Source organism: Aricia agestis, chromosome 1 (assembly GCF_905147365.1).
Source record: "Aricia agestis chromosome 1, ilAriAges1.1, whole genome shotgun sequence".
Taxonomy (NCBI): Eukaryota; Metazoa; Arthropoda; class Insecta; order Lepidoptera; family Lycaenidae; genus Aricia; species Aricia agestis.
In genome coordinates this window covers 8827327-8853118 of record NC_056406.1, presented here as the reverse complement: position 1 = coordinate 8853118, position 25792 = coordinate 8827327, and the positions used below count along the sequence as shown (strand labels likewise).

General features: G+C 36.9%; 2 protein-coding genes and 1 non-coding gene across 4 annotated transcripts; all 3 read right to left on the bottom strand.

Annotated features, from left to right (window-relative positions):
- Nucleotides 1-188: 188 nt before the first annotated feature.
- LOC121731336 (facilitated trehalose transporter Tret1-like) lies at nucleotides 189-6946 on the bottom strand. The gene is made up of 8 exons (XM_042120733.1): nucleotides 6803-6946; nucleotides 5199-5316; nucleotides 4672-4730; nucleotides 4091-4249; nucleotides 2780-2962; nucleotides 1977-2203; nucleotides 495-800; nucleotides 189-312 (listed from the first exon to the last, which is right to left on the bottom strand). The coding sequence occupies exons 1-8, from the start codon at nucleotides 6944-6946 to the stop codon at nucleotides 189-191; spliced, it is 1320 nt and encodes a 439-aa protein (XP_041976667.1).
- Nucleotides 4405-4476, bottom strand: Trnam-cau. Its single transcript has one exon. It is a non-coding gene; the product is annotated as a tRNA-Met (tRNA).
- Nucleotides 6947-13750: 6804 nt separating the features above from the next.
- LOC121729931 (facilitated trehalose transporter Tret1-like) lies at nucleotides 13751-21847 on the bottom strand. Of its 2 annotated transcripts, none has more exons than XM_042118667.1 (8): nucleotides 21761-21847; nucleotides 19757-19986; nucleotides 17985-18305; nucleotides 17579-17702; nucleotides 17414-17492; nucleotides 16828-17041; nucleotides 15599-15781; nucleotides 13751-14066 (listed from the first exon to the last, which is right to left on the bottom strand). In XM_042118667.1, exons 1-8 carry the CDS (start codon nucleotides 21819-21821, stop codon nucleotides 13818-13820), a joined length of 1461 nt encoding a protein of 486 aa, XP_041974601.1. In that variant the 5' UTR covers nucleotides 21822-21847; the 3' UTR covers nucleotides 13751-13817. The 2 variants fall into 2 exon arrangements, with proteins under 2 accessions (XP_041974601.1, XP_041974592.1); XM_042118658.1 differs by having other exon boundaries at nucleotides 16828-17045; nucleotides 17418-17492.
- Between the last annotated feature and the right edge of the window lie 3945 nt (nucleotides 21848-25792).

Here is a 25792-nt window from a genome sequence, read left to right as displayed (position 1 = left end):
CAAATAAAGTCGCCTGCAACTCAGGCTTGGACCCCCGAGATTTGGGAGCAGCGAGGCCAGGGCACCTGCCGATTTTGACACCTTCGTTTGGAGCTGTTTGAAATGCTCCCTAAAAGTCCATCTTCCGTCCAGGACGAGACCCAGGTAAGTCATAGATGGAGTGACTTTTATCTGGATCCCGCCAACTACTATCTCCAGTCCGGGTGGTGGAGGGTTCCGGGACCTGTCAGTCCTAGTCCGCGGATCTGACGGACGATCTGAGCGACTCCAGCCGTCGCGCGGACCACTGCCTCATGATATGTCTTGCCGCGACTGATGGCAAGAGTGTCATCCGCATAACAAATTTTCTCGACGCCTAGTATATCGGCGCCAGAGAGCACTTCGTCGTATCCTAAGTTCCACAGGGGTGGGCTGACCGGGAAACCTCTTCCTCGACAATGTCACGCAACCGTGCGACCGCCCCTATCGTGGATCGACCTGAGCGAAAACCATACTGGTTTTCGCTCAGATTGGGCCCGACGTTCTCTAGATGTTTGGAGAGACGCGCCGCCAGGATCCTTTCCAGCACTTTACAAATCTCGTCAAGAAGCACGATAGGTCGGTACGCCGACGGTTGGTCTTCCGGCTTCCCGGCTTTCCGCAGGAGCACCAGTTTTCCCGTTTTCCAACGCCGCGGTACTCGTCCCTGGACCAAACAGTTCGTCATGAGGGAGAGCACCTGCGGCTCCAGCTCCTTTATCGCGAGAACCCAGACGCGTCCTGGAATGCCATCAAGGCCGGGCGAAATATTCTTTCTTGATCTAGTATTAGTCTAAATCTAAATTATTTGATTTGTATTTCTAATACATAGAAACAAAAAATGCCTAAAATAATAAAATAGTATGGTAAAAATAGTGCCTTTTCGGCGCCAACAGCCCCGGTAATTTGTATTTCAAGGAGAGTTCTGCGGGGCTAAAAAGGTTACATTTAGCAATTCCTCTCAACCAATTCAGCAAATAAATTGTCAAAACTGTCAAACTGATGAATGTCAAATTAGTACAAATTACTAGACATGAATTGCAAGCAGAGTGACCATTTTGCGATTTAAAAAAAATGAATCATGTTATGATTCATAATATTATGGTTCGCCAAATCGACCATTTTAGCGCCGCTGCTTTTTTTTAAAATAAGGTGCAGATTATTGTGCTCACTTCATAATTTTTAGGAAACAAATAAAATATGTCTACAGAATAATATTATATTATAAAAAAGGGGTCTACAAATAAAAGAAGCAAGACTTTTTTTTATTGTTATTAAGACGTATAATATTCTTATTTATAATAAAATATATTTCTCCTGCAACTTCGTTTATTGCAAAAGAATCGTACTTTTCTTCGCTATGAAAAATATCCTGTAACGTTCGTAAAAATTGACGAACATATACACTTACGCATTACACATTACGATATTAGTGTGGATGTTAAGTTGTACGGTTTTTTTTTACATCCGATACATAAAATCTATCACAATAGTAACGCTAATAGTAAGTATACAGATATTTGTACGCGATTACTCGATTTAGAATCACCATACACGGCTATTACTTTTTTAATGGGCCAAAACGCAAGTATCAAGACGTCATCTGGCAACACAGGAACGCTAGCAACACCGGAACTTCTCTTCTCTTCACAAGTCACAACCCATCCCTGGCCAGGGATGCAACAACTATTCTTCTAAAAACGTATTAATTTTATTTAAGTATCTTATATTTTACATCTAACACACACTACAGTCCACAACTTTAAGTGATTAACACAAACAATTTTTTTTCTTATAAACAACCTAAAAACTTATAATTACTGTTTTTGACTAGATACAAATAAACTACCAATTTCCTAGCCTAAACACAAACTTAACAAGCTTATAATAAATTAGCCTCATACAAGATAACGCGAAACCTAACGGGTTAATGGTTTTGGCATTTGAACGATCATCACTTCTTCCGGCTCCTCAGGAATTCCAGCTGTATCTGTGCATTGGAGAGTCCCTTGGTTTCTGGCACCAGGAAGTAGGAGACGAGGAAGCATGCCACGCTGGCCACCGCGAACACGTAGTAGGTCCCGTACATCCCCAGGAACTTCACCATGAATGGAAAGATGTATAGCAGCACGAAGGAGCTCAGCCACATACTGATAATTTGGATCATCGCTGCTAGGCTTTGTACCTGAAAAAAATATTAGATAATAATAATAATAGCTCCCGCACCGGTTTCGGTGACGGTGGCCGGTTTCATTGAAACCAGGCCAGCTACACAGGAGTAATTTTATAGTGCCCAAGTGTGTGCGCAGTACACAAGAGCACACTGGGTTATGAGAGTAAAGGAATACCTTTACTCTCATAACCCAGTGGGACGGAAGACCGACACGACCGGCGAGAGATCAGGCGCAGGACCGACTTTTTACATGCCCATCCGACGCATGGATCATCTTACTTGTCAGACAATCAGGTGATACGGAACCCTAAAAAGATAAAACTGACTTCAAAATTGTACGTAATTAAGAGCCTTAAGCCTTATCTCAAAACTGCTTAACCGATTTTAATGAAACTTGTAGTGTTCCCTAAGTTGAACAACACCTGGTACGACAAAAAAAGAATTACTTAAATCGGACTTGAAGTTCAGGAGATATGCGAACAAAAACACACACTGTTGAAATTTGGCACATTTGTTCAGACACTGAAATAGACTAACTGCTATATACCAAAACTACCCTCGAGGCAAATACTGCGGGCATCAACTTACTTCGGGTATAAACACCTCAGCTATTAATAGAAACGGCACAGTCCCGGCTCCGGCAGAGAAGATGAAGTTGTAGCACAGACACAGTACCGCCGACAGCCAGGCCGGCGCGAACGAGATCTGCACCTGGACGCCCATCACCACCAGGCAGACCAGCGAGCCGAGACATGACGTCATTAGGAGAAACTGAAGCAAGAAAGCTAAATAGTACGGTACATGCTTCCATGCTAATATATTATCTACTTAGGTTGGGTTGTTCCAACTAACTTTAACTATAACTGTAACTTTAACTATAACTTTAACTATAACTACAATTCAAAATGTCAAATCTTTGGTTAGAGTCAAAAATGGACGCCATATTTAACCATAACCTTGAGCTCGACAAGGCTTTAGATATGCACGTGGCGAAAAAAGGAACTAACGCTGTCATCATACAAAAACGCCATTTTTGACAGTTCTCCTTTACCAGCAGCGCTCCAGCCCACGTTTCATTTCAAGCCTTGTCGGACCAGCTGTCATCTGTCAAATTCTGTGGTCAAAGTTAAGGTTAAAGTATGGAGTGTAGATGGAGGAGAACTATCTCTGTATGTAAAAAGCATATGCTAAGTTTATGGTAAAAAGTGTCCGCTGAAATGCGTTAAATTAGGGTGGCGCTACATTAGCAACAGGGTAAATTTTAAATCATTTAGCAGCTTTTATTTCAGCTATTTTAGGTTATATTTTAAAAGTATACTTCAATTTATATTTTGTCACCAATAGCTACATACATTCCATAACCTTTGCTGCAGTTAGCGCCACTCTTGGAGGATTTTTCAGCTGTTATTTACTGCGTACAGCTGGACACTTTTTCAAATATCCCCCATATAAGATAGTTCTCCTCCATCTACCCTCCATAAGTTAAAGTTAAAGTTAGTCTTAACTATAACCATAACTTTGACCATAACTTTAACTTTAACCATGCCTCTGGTGCAACCCAACCTTAATAAATCTAAAAGTGCATCAGCTGTTACTTTATTCTGTCTATTTACTATGAACTGGAATTCCTTCCGGGGTAAAGAATAATTTCTCTACATCAAATGATATAGAGATATTCTTTACCCCGGAGAGAACTTCGATTAGTAACGCATAATAAGATAATTTCGGCGAAATCAAACTTAGCGCGACATCTAGTAGCTAATGTCAGTACCATATTACAGATCCAATAAAAGTCCGAAATAATTATAATAACATGCACTTAGCGTGCTATAAGCATATAGCTGTAATATGTATGAGTTAGAGAATGGGAACTGCAAAATGATAATATTGTTCACTTACTCGTCTGCCAAGCCTATCAGAGAGCACGCCGCTCATGATGTTACCCAACAGTATGACCACTGCTAGCAGCACTGAACACAAGTTGGAGGAGAGCTTTGGAGCTGACTGTCGGAACACCTCCTTGGCATACACTTGTACAGCGTTCCCTCCCATTGTGTTCTAAAGAATAAAGAATCCTTATGTTTACAATAAAATTTTGTTTACATGAAATCAACAAATTATCTATACAAAAAATTGAAATGTTTATAACTAAAATAACCAAATATATATTTTTTTACTTCTATTAAATTAATAACAATCCAAAAAAGTTCTCTTAGCAGAACGTGGTTTCGATCCACGGACCTCTGGGTTATGGGCCCAGCACGCTTCCACTGCGCCACTCTGCTTATAACTGTAATGGTGAAATTCCGGTATATAAACTCGATCCGTATTGAATAGCAAAAAGTTCATCTAATGTTGCTATTTTATTTTAAAAGGAGAGAAAAAAAATTAAAACATTTTAATAATATCGCAAACATTATTTTTGAGTGTACTTACAGAAATAAAATAGATTAATAATAAATAAAGTATTATTTTATTACCTGAAGACCAATAAGAAGAGCCACAATAATCATCGCTCTTCGTGTCGACGGTGAAATAACTGAAAAAAAACAAAGTTTTATAATAAGCTTACTTCTGTCTTAGGCAGTCGACATTTAGTAAATGTTAATTTGTAAAGGTACTAATAATATTTAGGAGGCAAAGTAAATTAATAGATTATACTTACACAATAATTTGTAAGGCGGAACTTTTTTTTTTGGAATTTCATCTTTCTCTACATTTGTTTCATCTGCAAATACATATTCAAAATTAATTTTGCCATCTTACAATAATTTTGTATTTACTGTAAATTTAGTTAACTTTTGTCTTTTAGACTTATAATTAGTAAGTAAGTTGATATTTACACGTACCTACTATAAGAGTCATAAACAGTCAAGCGTTCTACTTTTTCATGATATTATATCATAATAATAATATAACTCATATAAGCTTCAGTAATAATATTATTTCCATGTCCTTAGTTTAAAAAAAAGTTTTTTTTCCACTTTGGATAATATTTTTTTGTTACCTGTGGGTAGAAGTTCAACAGCTACATTTATTTGTTGCTTCAGTTTTGATAGCTCGTCCAAAACAACTTTAGAAGATATTGACACACCTCTATAGTAGGCTATCGCTCTGGTAGCATCCTGAAAATAAAACAATGAAATATAAAGTTTAATGTTGGGTTGCACCAACTAACTTTAACTATAACCGTAACTTTAACTACAATACAAAATGTTTGGTAAAAGTTAAAAATGGACGCCATCAAGACGCCATATTTAACCATAACTATAGAGCTCGACAAGGTTTTAAATGCACGTGGCGAAAAAAGGAACTAACGCTGTCATCATACAAAAACGCAATTTTTGACAGTTCTCCTTTACCAGCAGCGCCCCCACCCACGTTCATTTATAACCTTGTTGAACCTTGAACCTTGATAAACCCAGCTGTCATCTGTCAATTTCTCCGGTCAAAGTTAAGGTTAAAGTTAAATTTGCCTTAACTATAACCATAACTTTAAGTTTAACTTTAACCACGCCTCTGGTGCAACCCAACCTAAATTAGTACAGCTCCGGATTCATAAATAGGCCGTTATGAGCCACGGCTTAGGGCAGTGTTTATAGACGCCACAGATTTCGTAAATGGGGCGGCCGAAATACTTTGGCTGTTTGATAAGTTCTCGGCCTTAAGAATTTATTCAATTTTAAATTGAAATTAAATAAAAATATTTATTTCTAAATAGGTTAACAAAGTTAACACTTTTAGAACGTCGTCTACGTGAGGCCTACCACCGGTTCGGGAACTAACCCGTCGAGAAGCACCGGCGTAAGAAACTCGCACGGTGCCACCTTTTACCAAAAAGGCGGAAAATTACAATAATACAGGTAGTTTATTAAAAAATTCAGTCCGTAACTAGAAGATATGGCTTTAAAAATCTCTTAAAGTGTCTACTCTCATAAAAAATATAAATTCGGCACTGGGACATACCGCTATGCTATCATATAGTGCGACTGTACGAATGTATCTTGCATAATATAGTCTTATCTAGAAGCTGTTAATACAGGTTCCCTAGAACATTTTTTGACTTGTGTAATCCGTAGTCAACGAGGGCCTGTTGATTACAGAACCCTAAAACGGAAACCTAAGCAGCAAATTTTTAGAATTTTGATAGATAATTTATTATTTATATAATTTATATTCGTCTAATCAAAATGAAGCTACCTACTCACGAAAAATTAGCTTGATAGTTACAAAGACCAGACGTACATATATTTTCCTTAGTCTATGATAGTTGATAGTAATCAAGTCAAAAAAAATGTTCTAGGGAACCTGTATGTACTATGTAATATTTGTTTTAGCCTGTTTATAATTCCATTGCAGGATACAGACTCATATTGCGGCATTGGCGGTCATACTGGAAATCTGAAGGGGAGCTCCAGATTTCCAGTATGACCACTAAATGCGTTTCATTATATCGTTTTTATGGAAATTTAGAAACTTAAATGTTTGACATCTAAGGGCGGATCCAGGGGGGGGGTCATGGGGGTCATGACCCCCCCCTGGGTTGGGTCCAGGTCCTACGCCAAAGCTGGGTCCGCCCTTCAATATGGTTTACATATTTATCAATAGTACCTCAAGTCGGTTCATCCTCAGCAAGTATATCGGCGTCTCCGTGACAGTCATCATCAAGGATGCGTACGTCAAGCACACCGCTAAGTTCACCCAGATTATGTACCTGTACGGCAGGAACCAGCCCAGTAGATATGACGCTATCATCCCTATAGAATAGCCTGCCAGAGGAACTAAAAAGCAGTAGTAATTGAAAAGTACTTGAACTTCATATGATATTAGTATAGAAATCACGAACATAGAATGATATTGAAATCGTAGCACCTCCATCGTGGGTATCGCAGATACAATAGATTTTCAATTGTTATGCGGCAGCCGGCTGCCGCTTGGGGATTGATGGGTTAGTGGTGGATTAAAATTACAAGTTGATAAATAAAAAGCTGATACCAAGTTGATGAATAAAAAGGGGATGCCTTAAAATAAGAAGTAGATAAACAAATAGCTAAAGATGCCTTACTGGAAGAGAGCTGTCCTCTAACAGAGTCTTCCACAACTCCAGATATTAATATCGGTGTCAGAACTATAATCGATCCCACTGATATGCCAGTTATAAATCTAAAGAAAACTATCACGACTGGCGACCTAGTGTAGCTGATCACGATCCATGATAACTGAAAAATAACGTATAAATATAATATAGAACTATAACGTATAGATATAATATATAACTATAACGTATAGATATAATATGGAATATTAGGCAAAGGACAGACCATTACAGAGGCCGCTACTAGCTTTAACAGTAAAAATCCGACCAAAATCCGACATGTTGCAAACCTCACATCCGAATATTGACCGAAATGTCAAGCGTCGAAAAAAATGTTTTTAATGTCTGTGCTAGTGCTGTCGTCTAGCGTGAAAACATTAAAGTCTTCTATTACATTTTTGATGTCTGCCAAATAGACACAGAAGTAAGATCTAGTAAGTTTCCTATGGCTCTAGTAAGGTATACCGTATGATGGTAAGTAACATAATTTCTCTATGGTAACCACGGAGCTAATACAAAGATGGTAACATATTAGGTGCATTTATCGACTGATAAATAATAATATTGTGTTCATGATCTCCCAGAGCTATAAAATGTTGGTTTATCCATTAGAAGATAATTGTGTTATGTAATTTTTGGAAGTACTGGAATTTTGATAATAATATCATCCCTGGGCACGACAAAATAGATGATTTTAAACGTATACTCGTAGAATATTGAAGGTGACAATAATAAATGAAGACGTAAGTGGATGAAGTGGGTACCTAACAAATTGAAAAAGTTGCATAAATAGAAGCTTTTTAGGACCGGGAAAGAGATTTGAAATAAAAAATTACGACTTTATGTATAGTCAGATGATGAAGAAGGTAAGTTACAAGATTTGGATTTTCATTTAAATGGATTTTAATAAAAAAATTCAAGGGAAAAATGAGCACTTGCCCTTCTCAGGGCGAGCGAAGCGAGCTGCGAGCACTAATATATTATACTAGATGTCCCGCGCGGCTTCGCCCACGTAAATTATGAATTTTACGGAAACCGTACATTTTCCCATAAAAAATAGCTCTTATATCCCTACTTCCTTCACTTGGTCTACTCTATATCTGTGCCAAATATTGCCATAAAAATTGCTCCAGTAGTTCGTAATTTATAATATTTCCCCCGTTTTTCCCACATTTTTCCGAGTTTCTTCGGTCGTATTAGTCTTAGCGTGATAATATATAGCCTATAGTCTTACTCGATAAATTAGCTTTCTAACACTGAAATAAGTTTTTAAATCGAACCAGTAGTTCCTGAGATTAGCGCGTTCAAGCAAACATACTCTCAAGCAATATTAAGTATAGATTTTTTTCAATTATCGCTTGAAAAACTCGAGTCTCGATCTAAAAGACTATGAAACGTACCAATAACAGGGTCATTATAGGCTCATAAGTCATAACCATGGGACGATGTATGGTATACAATTGTAGTGATGATGATGATGATGAATGTAATTTGCATAGTAGCATATGCTTTCCGTTCTTAAAACAACGCCGAAACTCCCAAACTTGTATCTATAAAGAATCAGGAGTTCTCTCAGCACCTTCCGAACCACGGTATACCAGGCATAGCTTTCGGTGCAAAATCTTACTTGTTGGTAGCATATTCTGCTTAGAATACTTCTCACAAAACCGAAGTCACCACATGTTTCCATATAAATTTTGAGGAGTTCCCTCGATTACTTATGCATCCTTCATCAGATCACCACTTTTGTGAATATAATACCAAATTGGGATGATACCCTATATACCAAAAGAATTTTTTTGAAAATCGGTTAAAATTATAGCCTATGTGTTATTCTGATGTATAAGCTATATTATTGTAAAGTTTCATTAAAATCCGTTCAGTAGTTTTTGCGTGAAAGAGTAACCAACATCCATACATCCACACATCCATACATCCAAACAAACTTTCGCCTTTATAATATTAGTAGGATCCCACAACCTGAGCACTTCCTATCTTAACTATCGCGCTTTAACATGGTAATTCTCATTTATATTATGTAGTCTGTGTTATCATCAGTCAGTCAAGGTTTAAAAACTACCTTAAAGATTATTACCACGCAGAAAAACGAAAAATGTTATAAAATGTTAGATATTCTTTCATCCACTTACCTCTTAAAATCTAAAACACTTACCGTGATCGGAATCACGCCTATGATACCTGATTTCTTAGCTCCATATACGTTACAGAGTAAACTGAAAAATATACATCCAACGATACCTCCCGCAGCAAGTATGCTTCCTAATAGCGAGCTTTCTACTGCTGTCATGGGTCTGTACAGCATAGTGTTGTTACCAGTATACAATTCTAGTGTATAAGACGGCCATACAAATGTCAAGCCGCAAATACAGCTCGCAAGGGAACCTGAAATACGAGACAAATGTGCGTAAACCTGAAGTGTTTGTAATTCCTAGTTGATCAAGTTTTAAAAATATTGGACGGATGGATAGTTTTGAGTTGTTAGTCATGCTGACTAAAGTTTAGTCTCTTGTTTGTAGAACAGCTTGTTATGTGAACAACAATGTATTTTTTGATAAATTCGCTTTATCGATCTCGACATAAGAACTAAATTCCTTTAAGACTCATATTTTAAAAACTCGTGTTTTTCTCGCCAGCCTATTCCGAATTCTTTTGATACACACTTCTGCCACAAATATAAGTACAACTCCTTACACTTTTTATTCAGTCATAGTTTGATCTTTTTAAACTTCTTATCTCTTTGCACGGTATGTAAGTAGGCATATTATAAAGATAAGGTTATGTACAGAGTTGTTTCCAGAATTTTTTAAACTAAACCAAACTTATTACCTCTTACACAAAGACTGAAAACTTTTTAGACAATATTGTATTTGAATGGGAACACTAATCTTTTGAAGTAGTTAAGCAATCCATCGTTAATTCAGCCTCGTTTTTGTCACAATTTTTTCTCTTATCACATTAGTAATCTTATAATTTCTACTTACATATGACTGCAGTACGCGCCTGCCGTAGCTTACCCATGTTTGTGCATATGTAATAGCGAATGTATGAAACTTTCAGGTTTTATAGACGTCAACGCTTGCGCTGCCTCATTATGAATTGCCCCAAGATTAGGAACAATTGTTATAAGACGGAAACAAATATTTTCATTGATAGGTACATGTTATTTACTTTTTTTATATAATTCCTTTATCATATAAGTGCGTAAAGTAGAATGCGGCACATGTCGTTATTTGCGTGACTTTATACTATGGCCTATAATATTATATATTATTTATTTATCATCAATAGGACCTCTTTCGTTTACGATAGATCTAAAATGTTCATTTTTGTTATTGTGAATTTTATATATTTTTTCTTTCCTAGCTCAGTTGTTAATAATATTATGTTTTATGGTTTGTCAATATAGTATTACATAATAAATATTAAATATAATACAGGAAATACAGTGGGTGGCCAAATTATTATACTCAGTGTAAGTGACTTCAGTTATTGCCGTCCTATGAAAAACCAAAGTTTACCTGTGACAATATCTATTTTTTTTATGAAATAAGGGGGCAAACGGGCAAACGGGTCACCTGATGGAAAGCAACTTTCGTCGCCCATTGACACTCGCAGCATCAGAAAAGCTGCAGGTGCGTTGCCGGCCTTTTAAGAAGGAATAGGGTAATAGGGGAGGGTAGGGATGGGAAGGAATTAGGGAAGGGTAGGGAAGGGAATAGGGTAGGGGATTGGGCCTCCGGTAAATTCACCCACTCGGCGAAACACAGCGCTAGCGCTGTTTCACACCGGCACAGTATAGCAATATTAGATATGTCATATTGCTATACTGTGACGCCGGTTTTCTGTGAGAACGTGGTATTTCTCCGGTCGAGCCGGCCCATTCGTGCCGAATAGGGAATGCAATCTCGTTCTCGCGAGATCTCGGCCTTTTTTAGCGAGATTGATCTCAGACGAAAAAAAGGCGAGATCTCGCGAGTTTGACGAGAGACGAGAGAGGTCCTGAATTTTGACTTCTCGTTATTTTGTTAGTTATAAAAGAACTATTTTATTACTAAAAGATTAGTGTTTGATAGTGTGTTTTTATAATTCTGGACGTCACGTTATCGTGGACGCCGGCTTCCACGATAAAACGTTGTTGATAGAATATTGTAGATACGTATGTCAAAGTTTACTACTTAAAATTATAGACAGTTACATCAAACAATGTTTGATGCATAAAATTCTATTGAAAAAAATCGCGAAAATGAATGTTAATCTTATAAAACTTATAATATTTATTACTTTTTTTTCGTACTTAATTTATTCAAATATTGTGATTATTTGCCAAAAAACCCACCAAACTGCTAATCTCGCGAGATCTCGAAATTGGCGAGATCTTGCGGTATTGTATTCATAAACTCGCGGGATCTCGCTTGAGCCCCAATCTCGCAAGCTTTGCATTCCCTAGTGCCGAAGCATGGCTCTACCACGTATATCTATGGACGCTTTACACCACGTCAGTCTGGCCCCGTGCTCCGTCTTTTTTGTTCCGTCGGCGGGATTCGAACCCACGACTCCCGGCTTGAGCTGCCACACATTCAACCAATTGAGCACAGAGGTAGTCAACGTCTCAATGAGTGCTAAACGATTGGCGTTTGCTAAAGTGCAATATCCATTAGACTAAGAGCGGGTAAACATTCTGCGCGTGGAAGGTGGAAAAAAGTTATTATTGCATTTTTTTATTATTATGAGGTTAAAGGCGTAACCTTAGTATGACCCAATTGATTCAGACCCTCTAGGACAATTCACAATTGACAGTTTGTTCACCGCAGGCGACTTGATGATGAAAGCTGTGTTGTTGAACGAGTGAAATCTCCTTCGTCGGTTACGATATGGAGCGAGATTAGCTCAAAGGGGAACGGTCGACTGCATTTGGTGGAAGGAACCATGCGTCAAGACCAATACCTGCCAGTCTTGCAAACTCCTCTCAACACCAGATGGCTGAATAGTAGCCGGCACCTGTATTATACATTTTTGTATCAGCAAATTTATTCTAACAGCACTGCCACTCAAGCTATGCTACTTTATCACGCTTTACTTTTATTACGTTCAATAACATAGTTGATCGTATACTAACGTAGAAAATTCATATCCCTGCCTAGGCACTTTATTTATTATTTTTAGGGTTCCGTACCCAAAGGGTAAAAACGGGACCCTATTACTAAGACTTCGATGTCTATCCGCGAGCGCTACTTTTATAATTGACTCTGTTTAAGGAACAAATACTCATTCCATGGTAGGTTGCACAATACACACAATATATTATGTAAAATTGGTTGTCAAATTGCCATTGATAACTATGATAGGATCGATCCTTCAATTAATTTAAAACAAAACAACAATGATATTTTTGCTTTAAATTCATTAGCTTTTTTACCGTGATATTTTATTAGTCACTTGATAAATTTAATAGCAATACTTACATTTAAAAGTACTTTTACCAGTATTTCGGAGTTGAAAACAACAATAATAATTATAATACGTTATCAATTATCATAATAATAGATCCTTAATCGCTTGCCTAGTGCCAGTGCTTAGCCTAGTGCTTAGCCTCTAGTCTATTCAACTAAAGTGCCTCATGTGACAAAAACCCTTTATTTAAATAAAAATATTTTTAAATAATCGGCGAAGTGCGAATCGAACTCGTGTACGAAGGGCTCCGTACCGTCATAGAACGAAAAAATAGTAATATTTTTGTTTGTATGGGAGCTCCTGAATTATTTATTTTGTTTTAATTTTAATATTAAAGTTCGAATATAATTAAAGATTTTGTGGATATTTCAAGTGCCTACCTGTTGCCATTACGGATCACGAGCAAAAAAAAAGCCAAAAAAATCACGTTTGTTGTAGGAGCCCCCCTTAAATATTAATTTTATTTTGTTTTATAGTATTTATTGTTATAGCGGCAACAAATATTCACAATTTGTGAAAATTTCAGAAGTCTAGCAATAGCGGTTCTTAAGATACAGCCTGGAAACAGACAGACAGACAGACGGACAGACAACGAAGTCTTAGTAATAGGGTCCCGTTTTTACCCTTTGGGTACGAAACCCCGAAAAAGGCGGTATCAAATATTGGGCGCTTGGAAATAAATAAAAAATCGTATATAAATAGACTTTGGTTTAATGTGGTTACAACATCAACAAATCTTACAAAATGTAGAATATATTTAAAGAACTAGCGACTTAACAATTACTTAATTATTATCATTACAACATACTCTAAAATATTTACAAATCTTAAAAAAAATTTAAACTAAAAACCTAAACTAAGTGAGCCCCTAGATAATGAATTTTATTGTGATGTATCATTGAACAAAATTATTGAACAATTTATTTGAAAATAAGATTGAAAGGCGGGTGCGTTCAATATCAACCCTAGACGGTCAATAATATTGCACAATACGGGAAATTGCACAATAAAATTGATCGTCTAGGGGACCGCTTACAAACAAAACAGATCAGTCAAATCCTAGGCTTTAACTTCGTTTCTCGTTTTTCTTTTCTTCACGAATAGTATTTGGATCTCGTCGGCCGATAAGCCCTTGGTTTCTGGTAAGCAGAACTGGCTGTAGATGGCGGTAAGGAAGCAGACGACGGAGAAGACGTAGAAGGTGGGTCCCAGACCGCAGGCTTCCACCAGGGGGTTGAAGATTATGAGAGTGACGAAGTTCATCACCCACATGCAAGCCATGGAGAAGCTGTTGCCGATGCCACGTACCTGAAAATTCAACACAGTATAATTAACGGTTGTCTTAAAATTCGTATATTTTTAGGAAAAGTTTGTGACCTTTTCTGTTTAACTCTTAGTTGCTCAAAAATATACCTAGAGTTTCCGGACCGTACATTTGCAACAATTAAAGAACAATGTATCCTATTTTTCTATCAACATCGGTCCAATATTCTAGACTTGTCACATAGAATCATAATATTTTTTATGATCATTTTTGAAAAATTATCATCATATTCATAATTTATAACTCCTGTTTTAATAATTTGATGAACCTATATTTTCCTGGTCGCTATCGCTAAAGAAAGAGACAACTGGTTTGCCTTGGAGGAGGCTTTTACCCTCAGGGTGTCCATAGAAAAATAACAAGCACAAAATGATAATAATAGAATATAATATTAATAATTATAATTACGAACAATACATAACAAATGCATGTTAAAACTAATTTATTATGAAAAATTTTAGTTCTGCTTATTTCATCTAATAATATAATAATTATCAATTTGATTTTTACAATAATAATTCATATACATTAATTACTATTAATGTATATGAATTATTATTGTAAAAATCAAATGTTCTTTTTTTCATTAAATTTCTTTTATGTATTTTTTATGGAAATCAATAAAGCTTTCTTATTATTATTATGTTTGTGTAAGGTATTCCTTGCTCACGGGCAATTAAATCTTCTTCGGCCCCACGCATGCCTTTGGAAGGCATGCGTGGGGCCGAAGCCAGCGCGTAGAGGCCCGTTACACAGTTTTAATCTAAATGCTATGTGACACTGGCCGGCGACTCTCCCTGTCCGCACTATGGGAGTACAACCAAGGAGAGCCAGCGGTCAGTGTAGGACTATTGCAGGGAATGGATATTAGAAATGATACCGGGCTATGGGGTGAGGTGCTAGTGGACTGGGTAACTGGAACTATGGAAGGACTATGGCGTCTGACGGTACAACGTGGAAACATGTATCATAAAGTTGGCAGACGGTGACTCGCCATTCCTTTGAATGGGCCCCTCAAAATGGTCGCACGCACGGTGCACCGAGGCGGCAACATTGACAGAGCGGCTTGAGGCAGGAGAGGTGTCGCTGGACTTTAAACGCCGATCATTTGCACCCTCAGAGGGTCCCATCACGTCGCCCACTCGCCACTTACGCTTCACATCCTTCCTCCGAGCCGAAGCTCTTGCGACTCCACTCTGACCGGCCGGTTAAGGCAAGGCAGAGGTAGGGCCTGATTCTCCGTCAGTGTTCACTTCGGCCGGAAGGCAAGCCGGAGATGGAGAACAGGGGCTTCCCTGGGAGCACTCGGGTTCGTGGGGTCGCTACTCTCCAACAGCTCGCCACAAGCTGCCTTGCGGGCTTATTATTATTATTATATTTTCCTGGAAAAGCGCGAACCAAAACCAATGTTGTTGACTATCATTAACTTGACGTAACCCAAACAGATAACATATTAGGACCTCATAATATGCCTTTGAATCAATTTCTTCGATGGTACAAAATCCTCCAAGCCTACCTCAGGTAAGAACACCTCAGCCGTCAGCACGAACGGCACTATCGCTACCCCCAGGTTGTAGACCAGGCTGTACGCGTAGATCACGACCGCCGTGAACCAGTGCGGAGCCCAGCGCAGATGCAGCTGCGTGCCCAGTAGGATGTTGAAGAACCCTGATGCTGCTGCTGTGATCACCATCAGAGGCTGAAAAGATAATCAAGGTGTAACAAAAGTAAGTGAGAATGAGTCCTAAATTCACTGTGAAAGCAGCGCTGAAAGAGTTTTTTTTTTTACTTTTGTATGGGAAAATTTATGACGCTGGGGTGCTTGCCCATACAAATAACGAAAAAATTGATCTTTCAGCGCTGCCACTTTTAGACGAATTTGCATATTTTGGCAAGTTTTCGTTTGATAGTGCATATTTCGGTAGTTTTATGCCCTCGTATACTCCAAACTAGCTATCATGACACACACTGAGGCCACAAAATAGAGGTACGATAGATCAAAACACTTAAAATATGTGGTTCCATCCCCATTTAAAGAATGCAATACACCCGTTAGGTACAATATCTTTCTAGAAACAAATTATTCTTTGTAGTTGGCAACATTAGTAAAAAATTTGATTAGTTACCGATTTATTAAACTTCCATGGGCATTAAGATTGCAATCGGAAAATGTTGGTAGAAAATTATTATTGGTGCTGTATAAAAAATGAAAAATCCTGGATTTGATGAAATTATAAAAATTGATGCTTTTATTAACGGCACCACCGGAAAGCTCTTAAAAAATAATAATTTTTAATAATAAGTGACTTTTGATTGTGCATATTTTGTGCATATTTCGGCCATTTATCGTGCATACTTGCATGCACATTTCGGCACTTTGATTGATTCGGCACAAGCTCAATAACAAATTATAAAGCTTTTATTGCCTGACTGAAACAAATCAATTGACCCTTATTCATGAAAATCAGATCAGTGACGCGCTATGAAGATTAAAAAGATCCAAAATCAATCCCTTCCATTTTGGCTACCAATTTATTGGGTTAAAATTTAGCGGTGCGTCCAAGTAATTCTATCTTTTTTTTTATCTGTGTACAAAAATTACATTTTCATCCGATCGAATAATGTGCAGATGTGCATTACTCTTGAATTCTTGATACTACCCAATACTATGTATGTATTTTCTTAATTTTTGAAGTAAATTAATTTTTTAAGCTTTCTTGAAACTAAAGTACCGTTATGTCTTACCTTTCTCCCAAACCTGTCAATGGTGAATGCACAGATGATGCTGGCAATAAGATATACTACCGCTAGAAGAACACAGCAAGTATTAGGATCCATTGTAGGAACGGCCTCCTTGAACAGAGGCTCTGCGTAGACCTGCAGCACTATGGACCCCATGAGTATCACTGACCCCATAATGATAATCACCGTGACCAACGCACGTTTCGATGATTCCGATTTTACTGAAACATAATAATAATAGTTTAAAAAACTAAAAAAAAGAAACAATTTTTTTTATTTTAGGAAAAAATTAACAAATGATTGCATTGTCATTGGCTCGTAATACGTATGCAAAGTTTAGAATTAAGTAATTATTAATGTGACTACTGGAGACAGGTAAAAATCGTGCTCAAAGATTCCGTTACATACATACAGCCCAAGCTTAAAAGTGTGTTAAAAAATATTATAGTGCCTTTTTTAGATCTATTATGCCTTTTGATGCTTCTATTTCTTATGACCTTTCTTTGAACCAATTCCTTTTCTTAATTCATACAATTATTGGTGTTCATACTGTAAGACATGATTCGATAGCTAAAGTGGGTGGGCTTACTTACTTAGAAACTTCCACGCTGATTCCTTAACTTCTACCGGTGGAGGATTCTCTAGAAGTTCCTTCGTTACTTCTACATCTGAAAAAGAAAAACAAATATGTAAATATTATGAAACACCACAAGAAATGTGAGTATTTAATTGATTTTTTTACAACTAATTTTACCATCTCCTTCCTGTATCATAGCTATTCTTGGATCTATTTGCAGTTTGATTTTCTTTAATGCGACTTCTATTGCCTTCGAATTTTTGTCGACTCGTCGATAAAACGCTAGTGATTCTTTTGCTTCCTGAAAACAGTTGAGTCACGTTAAAGGCACATCAGTTTAACATTTTATTAAAAAATAATATAATAATATTATAAGATACTGAATGAAATGAGCATAACAGAAATAAGAGTCAGTTTACACTGAAACGAAATTCATTGAACATTAAAATTAAACATAATATTATTATGACGACGTATGACATTGCAATATTATAATAGTACAAGCATCTTCACGTCTGGTTTCGTGTTCATGTGACCTGACCCTTTGACATAAAAGCTAACGTACATACAACCACATACTTACTTCTTCTTTACCCCTCATCATCAAATAAACAGGGGATTCCTTCAACACACCCACCATAAGGACATAGAGAACGCAAAACAGCAAATGGGTGTATATCACATAGTGGTACGGTAGATAACCTCCTAACACATACGAAAAGAGTAGTCCTAGGAAATATCCTGACACCGTGGTGGAGGTTAAGGCTCCTCTGATGGAATCCTGGCTTATCTCCGATATGTAGACGGAGGATACTGCCTGTCCCCCGGCGCTGAGACCGGCTAAAGCGACGGCAAATAATATAACATTCACTGACTTGGACACAGCTATGATCGCCCATGTTATCTGAAATCATATTATACAGGTTGTTAGATTTAACACCGTTATCCTTAAAACGATCAAATGAGCTCGTCATAATGAACAAAAAGAAAAAGTTGATCATTTTGACGGGCTCATTTGATGGTTTTAAGGATAACGGTGTTAAACCTAAAACCATGTATATACTTCTTAATCTACTATCATGAGGAACTACTAGGGTCTTCTAGCAACATAATGCCGCGGTAATAAACATTTAATTTTTTTTTGTAAGCTGTGATATTAGGGTAGTTGAATGTTGTGCCGTATTATTATTATTTTTTATTGTTTTAATTTTATAGTATTTTGTAGCAATTTATTGGAAATTTTTATGTTTAAGAAATTTTAATACTAAAGAACAAATTAATGTAATAAGAAGATGGCAACAAGCCCTGACACAGTTAGGGGGATGAGAAATTAAAAAAAAAAAAAACCATTTAATTTTCCTGTTTTTTTTTTATGAAATAAGGGGGCAAACGAGCCGTGGGCCTGATGGAAAGCAACTTCCGTCGCCCATGGACACTCGCAGCATCAGAAGAGCTGCAGGTGCGTTGCCGGCCTTTAAAGAGGGGTACGGTAATAGGGGAGGGTAGGGATGGGAATAGAGTAGGTGATTGGGCCTCCGGTAAACTCATTCACTCGGCGAAACACAGCGCAAGCGCTGTTTCACGCCGGTTTTCTGTGAGAACATGTATTTCTCCGGTCAAGCCGGCCCATTCGTGCCGAAGCATGGCTCTCCCACGTCAAAAAACAAAGAACCGAAGTTCGGTATCAGGAAAATTAAATGTTTACTCGATTTTCCGCTAGCAGACAGACCCGACTCACACGAAGCGCTATCTGATAAACTGGTGTTTTCAAAACTCACTGCAAGAATTTTCCGACACTTTTCTACCTACCACCAGCAGGCTTAGCATGCCCACCATAGAAAGATTTATTTTTAAGGTAAAGTAAACAAAGTGATGGAGTCGGTTTGTCCGCAAAAACTGTAAAAACTGTCAGCTTACTTAGAGAGGAGCTTATTAGCAAATAGGATTTTTCGTGTCACTTGCTCTCGAGTTACGAACTTAAAAACTTTCATTGAATCAAAATACTCTAACGCAGAGGTTCCCAAACTGTGACGCCGCGGAAAAGTAAGAGGGGCGCCGCCCGCGCCGTGAGTCGATCCTCCATCATTATCCATAACCACAATTATTATAAAATAAAATTATAATATGAATTATAGAAAGCGGGCAGAAGAATAATATTTGTTTATTATTATTTACTAGCTCAACCTACTTATAATCATTAAATGTGTTTATTTATGTATCTTTTTGTAATAGCTACGTAAAGTAGGGCGCCGCGCCGTGACAAAATGTTGACTTGTAGGAGCGCCGCAGGCTGAAAAAGATTGGGAGCCCCTGCTCTAACGAGTAATAGAAGATTTCATGATTTAATTTACATACCATGCAAGGCATTCCAAAGAGCATTGCAGTATATTTCCTTCCAAACTTGTCCATAGCGTAACCGCAGAAAGGAGTTGCTAATAAGCCTCCAACATTCGTTAGACTACCCAACAACGATACGTCCGTCATAGTCATCGGCTCCGATAGAACTGTAGCGTTCGATCTGAACATTTCCATCGTGTAAGACGGCCAAGCGTATATGAAACCAGTAAGCGACGTGAGGAAGGCGACTGGAAAGCACACGAAGTTTCCATTTTAATCAAGTTTGTTGTACGAAAGGTGTATGAGAATAAGTATTTTGAATGAAAATTTTACTTTGTTAATAAACTACTTATTAACGTATTTTTTTTTACTTTAGGAAACTATCAGACAGAGAGCGGTCACGCGATCAAGCGTTCAAGCGGTAAGTTTTGAGTTCTTTGTTAACCGACTTCCAAAAGGGAGGAGGTTATATGTTCGGCTGTGGATATTTTCTTTGTGTTGTATTACGTTATACATAGATAACCTGACCGCGTCAGAAGTGCTCCCGTGTAACTGACCGCTCGAAAGTAGAGAACGATCCCAGAACGCTTGTACGCGTGACCGCTCTCTGTCTGATAGGTCCCTCAGATTATTATTGATATAGAACGATTTACAACATCAAACACTGATAGTCGAGGAAAAAAATTGAAGATAAAAACAATTGAACTTTCTTAAGGACGCTATCACAAAAATTATTACAAAAATTAGGCCTAGCACGCACCACGACTTTATGCAGCGCGATTATTTTATCGCAAAAATACAACGTATGAGTTAGTATGACAGTGCGCGCACATGCGAGTAAATAATCGCAGCGATTTTAAATTTGTGATTTGTCAGGCCTAGCGCGCACCACGATTTTAATTTTTGCGACACGATTTCAAAATCGCGCTGTAAAAAATCGCAGAGAGTACGGTGCGCGCACTGCGATAAATAAATAGAGATCTTTGCTCACTTTCACAATGGATTTCGTACAAGTTGTTTGTCTTTATTTACTACTTCGGAGGACCGCAGAAGAAAAAAAAAGAAAATTTCTTTTATCAGAAATATCATGAACTTCGGATGTATCCCAAAAAATTATTTGGCTATTATGGAATGTAAATTCTATTAGAGAATGAAAACACAATGGTGGTCTTTCTTGTACTGCGATCATCAAATATGGAACATTTAATGTTCCACGTCTATCTTCGTATCGTTTGGAGACGGACACTCCATTGGAGATACAGGCGCCGACATGTTTAACAAAGAGTATAATATAAACCACTACGATGTGTATTGTTGGACAGATGATATGTATTAATCTGTAGACAGATGAAACACAAATGAAGTGCCGGCCGGCCCGAGTGTGCGATTTTATTATCGCAGTGCGCGCGGTACCACACAATTTCATATTCTGCATTTTATTTTCGCGACAATCGCGTCGCGAGCAGTCGCAGCAAAATGTGACAAATCACAATTTTAAAATCGCTGCGATTATTTACTCGCATGTGCGCGCACTGTCATACTAACTCATACGTTGTATTTCTGCGATAAAATAATCGCGCTGCATAAAGTCGTGGTGCGCGCTAGGCCTTACGACGCTCGCCGCGTTCTTGATATATGAAAAAAATAGAGAGCGTTTCTTATTTTTCTTATAAATAGAAATGTTATTTATTTATATATAAAATATTTAGCTATTCGTACGGGGGGCTAAATAAGCAACATTTTTTTTGTATATTTATTTTCCTTAGTTCAGTGTATTTAGCTATAATGGTACCTAATCAAACCCCATTTTTTTAATCTTTTGCGATTATTGTTATGGTTAAAACGTATTTATGTGAAAATTTTGTATGCGGCTATAAAATTTTTATGGTATAGACGTGGAGATGAATATATTATCTTTCATTTGAAACCAAAATATCTTCGCAGTGTGACTCCTAATTCTTTAAAATGGTGCCTGAAAAAATGTGATAGCGTCCTTAACAAGCACATCGAAAAAATACTAACTCGACATGGCCGAAAATCCTTGCACCAAAAAGGCGGTAACCGACACATTTTCTTCCTGCATGTTTCACAACACTTACTGACAGTGGCACCGTCACAATACCGTAATATATGTGTTATGTACTCAGCGGTATATTGTATTGGATTAGATAATTACGAGATAATTTTATTTCAGTGGTTATTGACTAACAAACAAAGCGGCAAACATTTCTTATATTTTTGTATCTAATTTTCGTCATTGCGTTATTTAATCTTTCCGTTTCATAATTTTTCGCCTCCTGGATATGATGACGGATTTTGTCAATTCTAAAAACACGATCTAGTATCGATTCTGTCTTGATTAATGTAAACTTATAATTTAAAGTTTATGGTGGACAAAATGTGCAAAGATACAATATATAAAAAAATGTCCTGTCACGTATAAGATTTAAGAGTTAACGAAAATACATTTTAAAATCCAATTCCACTTTTGACTGGACTTGAATTTCATTTTTTCTTGCAATGATCGAGACTTTGAGATTAGTAATATTTATACTTTTTGAAAAAACCCTATGAATATTTCCATAGAAATACCACTGCGATTTCAGATGCTAACTGTACATTGTACAGTATAAAGTTGTTATCCCAAAGTAAACAGTGAAAGATAATGTCGATCCAATATTTACATAATTTATACTGATTGTAATATTACACCACGCAAATAACGTTAAAACATCCCTCAATATATTGCTATTACTCATACTTTTATATTTATTTATAGGAGTAGGTAACATTGAAGGGTAAACTCGCAAGCTTAAGCCTCTTTTAGTTAGCTTTCTAACTGCACTCAAAAGTTTTGGTGACAATTGATATACAGTTTGCAAACTAGATCATGTCATAGATCAGTATAGTTTTTTTTAAAAAGGAGGGGCATATCGTACCCATCTCGGTAGCACTTTGGGATACCAAATGAAAAGTTGATTTTTTTTTGTATAGGTATATTATGACGAAATTTTTTTTTCACAAATATACAGAATGTAACAAAGGTCAAAGTGGTATCTGATACTTTACTTTTTGAAGATGTCCTAAAACAACGTAATTTGAAGACAGGAAGAATATTATACTGTAATTACAATGTCAAAAGACAAAACATAAACATAATAATTATTTCTTATCAGTATTTTCCACTTGTATTGCTGACTCTACTTTACACGTATGTTATGCCAACGTGGCATTCCAAAGAGAGAAAAATAGCATAAGCCTTTTTACTAACGATTTATATTGTACTTATCATATTATTTTCATTGTTCAATATTGCAAAAAAAATCCTAATAAAAATGTTGCATAAGAAAAAAAGCGTGCTAAATAATTACAGAATTGAACAACTTGTATATTATTCTATTATCGTACAAAAAACATAAATGTAAAAAAGGAGAGCTAAGGTCAATACAAAATTACAAACATTATGCTTGTCTATGGACTTCGCCGTAAAAAGAATGGAGATCTAAATGAGTGCCAAGTTCTATGGAAAATCGTAAAATGTATTTAATGGAAAAACAGTTTTTATCAGAATTAAAATGTGCACTAACTTTATGAAATGACTGATGTAATGAAAACTGGCCAAGTTAAATCTAATCAAATTTAAGATCTCACAATATTTAAATAACAGCAATTGTTATAGATATTCAATAAAGTAAAGAAATTGACTTTATTATTTGTTCATCATGTTATGTGGTTCCTATAAAATATATATTTTTCGATTTTATTTCATACATCATCTGTCAGATAAGTTATTTAGAGCCTATCCCAAACTTATCAGGACGTGGAGAAGCAACCCCTAAGGCTTGTTGAGTATCAGTCGAATTAAACAAAGAAAATCCAAGCGAATAGAATATGCAGCTGCCATCATGAGCCATTGGAATAATACGGTGTAACACAAGTGTATTTCCAACTATTAACTCTACGGTACAACTTATTGTGCGAAAGTTAAGAAACTATTAAAATCAAAGCGCACGGAAGTGCGCAGGCCTAGTTCCAGCAGGCCGCGCGCTTGCCGTGCACTATTTACACTAACCGTTTCGACGCACTTTTGACCCCTCTGTATCTCAGTGCCTATTGCGAGAGCTAAGATAAAATTATACCTACGTAATTATATACTAGTACTTAAGAGGATACAACAGGGGCTAGAGAAATGAAAAAAAAAGTACGTGTAATATCTATAGCTGTCTCCCTTACCTCAAGCCTATACCGCAGAACGCGATAGAGACAACTGCAGAAAATCCAGAAAATCAAAGATTCGTTGTCCCCTGATTCCTTCTCCAAAACTTAACCGATTTAAGTACTTTTTTCATTAAAGATTAAAAAAAGGCTTGAGCTGTGTTCCTATGTTTTGCTTTTTTTGTATAATCTAGCCAAATCTGTTTTCTGGACGTTTGAACACAGCGGAAAATCTGGCCATTTTTTTGGGTTTTTGAACGTTCATATCTTATTTAATAATTAAATTATGAAAAAAAAGAAAACATAGGGACATTGTATTAGTGGCCGTAGATATTCAGGAAAAAAATTATAATTCTACTAGCATTATCCAGGGAGGAAACAGGGGACAACGTTTGTATGGAAAAAAGGGCGGTGTGGAATCCTCTTAAGCAGTAAACCCAATTTCATATGTATAAGTTCGGTTGAACCTGAAATATGTCCCTGTAAAATAGCTAATTTTAGAACTCACTTAGCCACTCACTCACTTACTGACCGGTAATCAAAACCTCTAGGCCACTTCCAATTGCCCTAGCATTATAAAATTTGGCACACAGGTTGTGTGTTATAATCATAAAGTTAATATACCTAGCGGAATATAGCAACAATCTCGAGCTGTCAAACGTAACCGAAATTGGTTTTCATTTGTGTGAAAAATGTGTGTACGTATACACTTACACAAGCATGATTGAACATGAATTCTATGAGATTAAATTGTCAACGTGTGGCACGTGCCGACTGGACATCAAAAAAAGAGTGCTGCTCGTGTGAGAGACGAGTGAGACGTGTGATACATGACATGTATCACACGTCTCTTTTTACCACGCAGTTTTGCAGTTTGTTTCTCTATTCCGCTAGGTATATTAACTTTATGGTTATAATATTATGTATAACTGACGTACGTCGGACTGACTGACTGACTTCAAAAAGGAGGTTATCAATTCGACCTGTATGTATTATTTCCAGAACTGCCCAGTTTTTGTATGTTTTAGTCTAGGTATATCAGCATCTGAACAAATGTGTCAAATTTCTAAAGTGTATGTGTTTTTATGTTTGCGTTTGTATAATTATATCCGGAACCACTAGTCTGATTAAAAATATTCCTTCTTTTGTTGTACTGGGTATTGTTTAATTTAGGGAATACTGCAAGTTTCATCATAATCAGGTCAGTAGTGTTTAATATAGGAAATTTTGATTCTCAATTAAGTAAGTACGTGAAATTTTGAAGTCGGTTTTATCTTTTGAAAATACAAAATTTATTAATTTCATAAAATTAACAACGCACGATAGGAAATAAAAAATCATGTCCTTACGATGAGCGTTAAACGGTGAAATTGTGCAGCTGGGTGCTATGAAAAACTGCGGGAAACCAATATGAGGAATGTAGAAGCAAAAAAGAAATTAAAAAAAATTTAAAACATACTGCAAAATGTGCAAACAAAAACAAACAGGCATTTAAATATATAAATAAAATATATATATTCGATATCACCTTATTTTTGTCGACCCGCCACTTTCCCTGGTTTACTTCTCTTTTCCTGTTTGGCAGATCCCGGGGCGAATCAAATCTAAATAAGTTGGGTTCAAGGTTATTCCAACAGTCAGAAAAACTGTAAACCTACATTATGTTTTCGCAAAGTTATAGTAATTTAATCAAACCTTGTGCTGGTGGGTCGAGAAACGCCTACCACGCACGCGGAAAAGTCATTGGGGGCACACTTTGGCGTGCCGCGGCGACACCAGACGAAGGCTTAAGATTTTACTTGCCGCAATGAAGGCGCTAAATAAATGATCTTGTATCTA

Excerpts from the sequence above, each read along its gene's own strand:
- LOC121729931 (XM_042118667.1), bottom strand. The coding sequence starts at position 21,821 with ATGCAGGAAGAAAATGTGTCGGTTACCGCCTTTTTGGTGCAAGGATTT. Across the intron at positions 18,306-19,756 it reads TCTTTGGAATGCCTTGCATG|ATAACATGGGCGATCATAGC; the intron begins GTATGTAAATTA and ends ATATGATTTCAG. Across the intron at positions 17,042-17,413 it reads GCGTGGAAGTTTCTAAGTAA|ATCGGAATCATCGAAACGTG; the intron begins GTAAGCCCACCC and ends TGTTTCAGTAAA.
- LOC121731336 (XM_042120733.1), bottom strand. The coding sequence starts at position 6,946 with ATGATAGCGTCATATCTACTGGGCTGGTTCCTGCCGTACAGGTACATA. Across the intron at positions 4,250-4,671 it reads CTCTTCTTATTGGTCTTCAG|AACACAATGGGAGGGAACGC; the intron begins GTAATAAAATAA and ends TTTATTCTTTAG. Across the intron at positions 2,204-2,779 it reads CTGAGGTGTTTATACCCGAA|GTACAAAGCCTAGCAGCGAT; the intron begins GTAAGTTGATGC and ends TATTTTTTTCAG.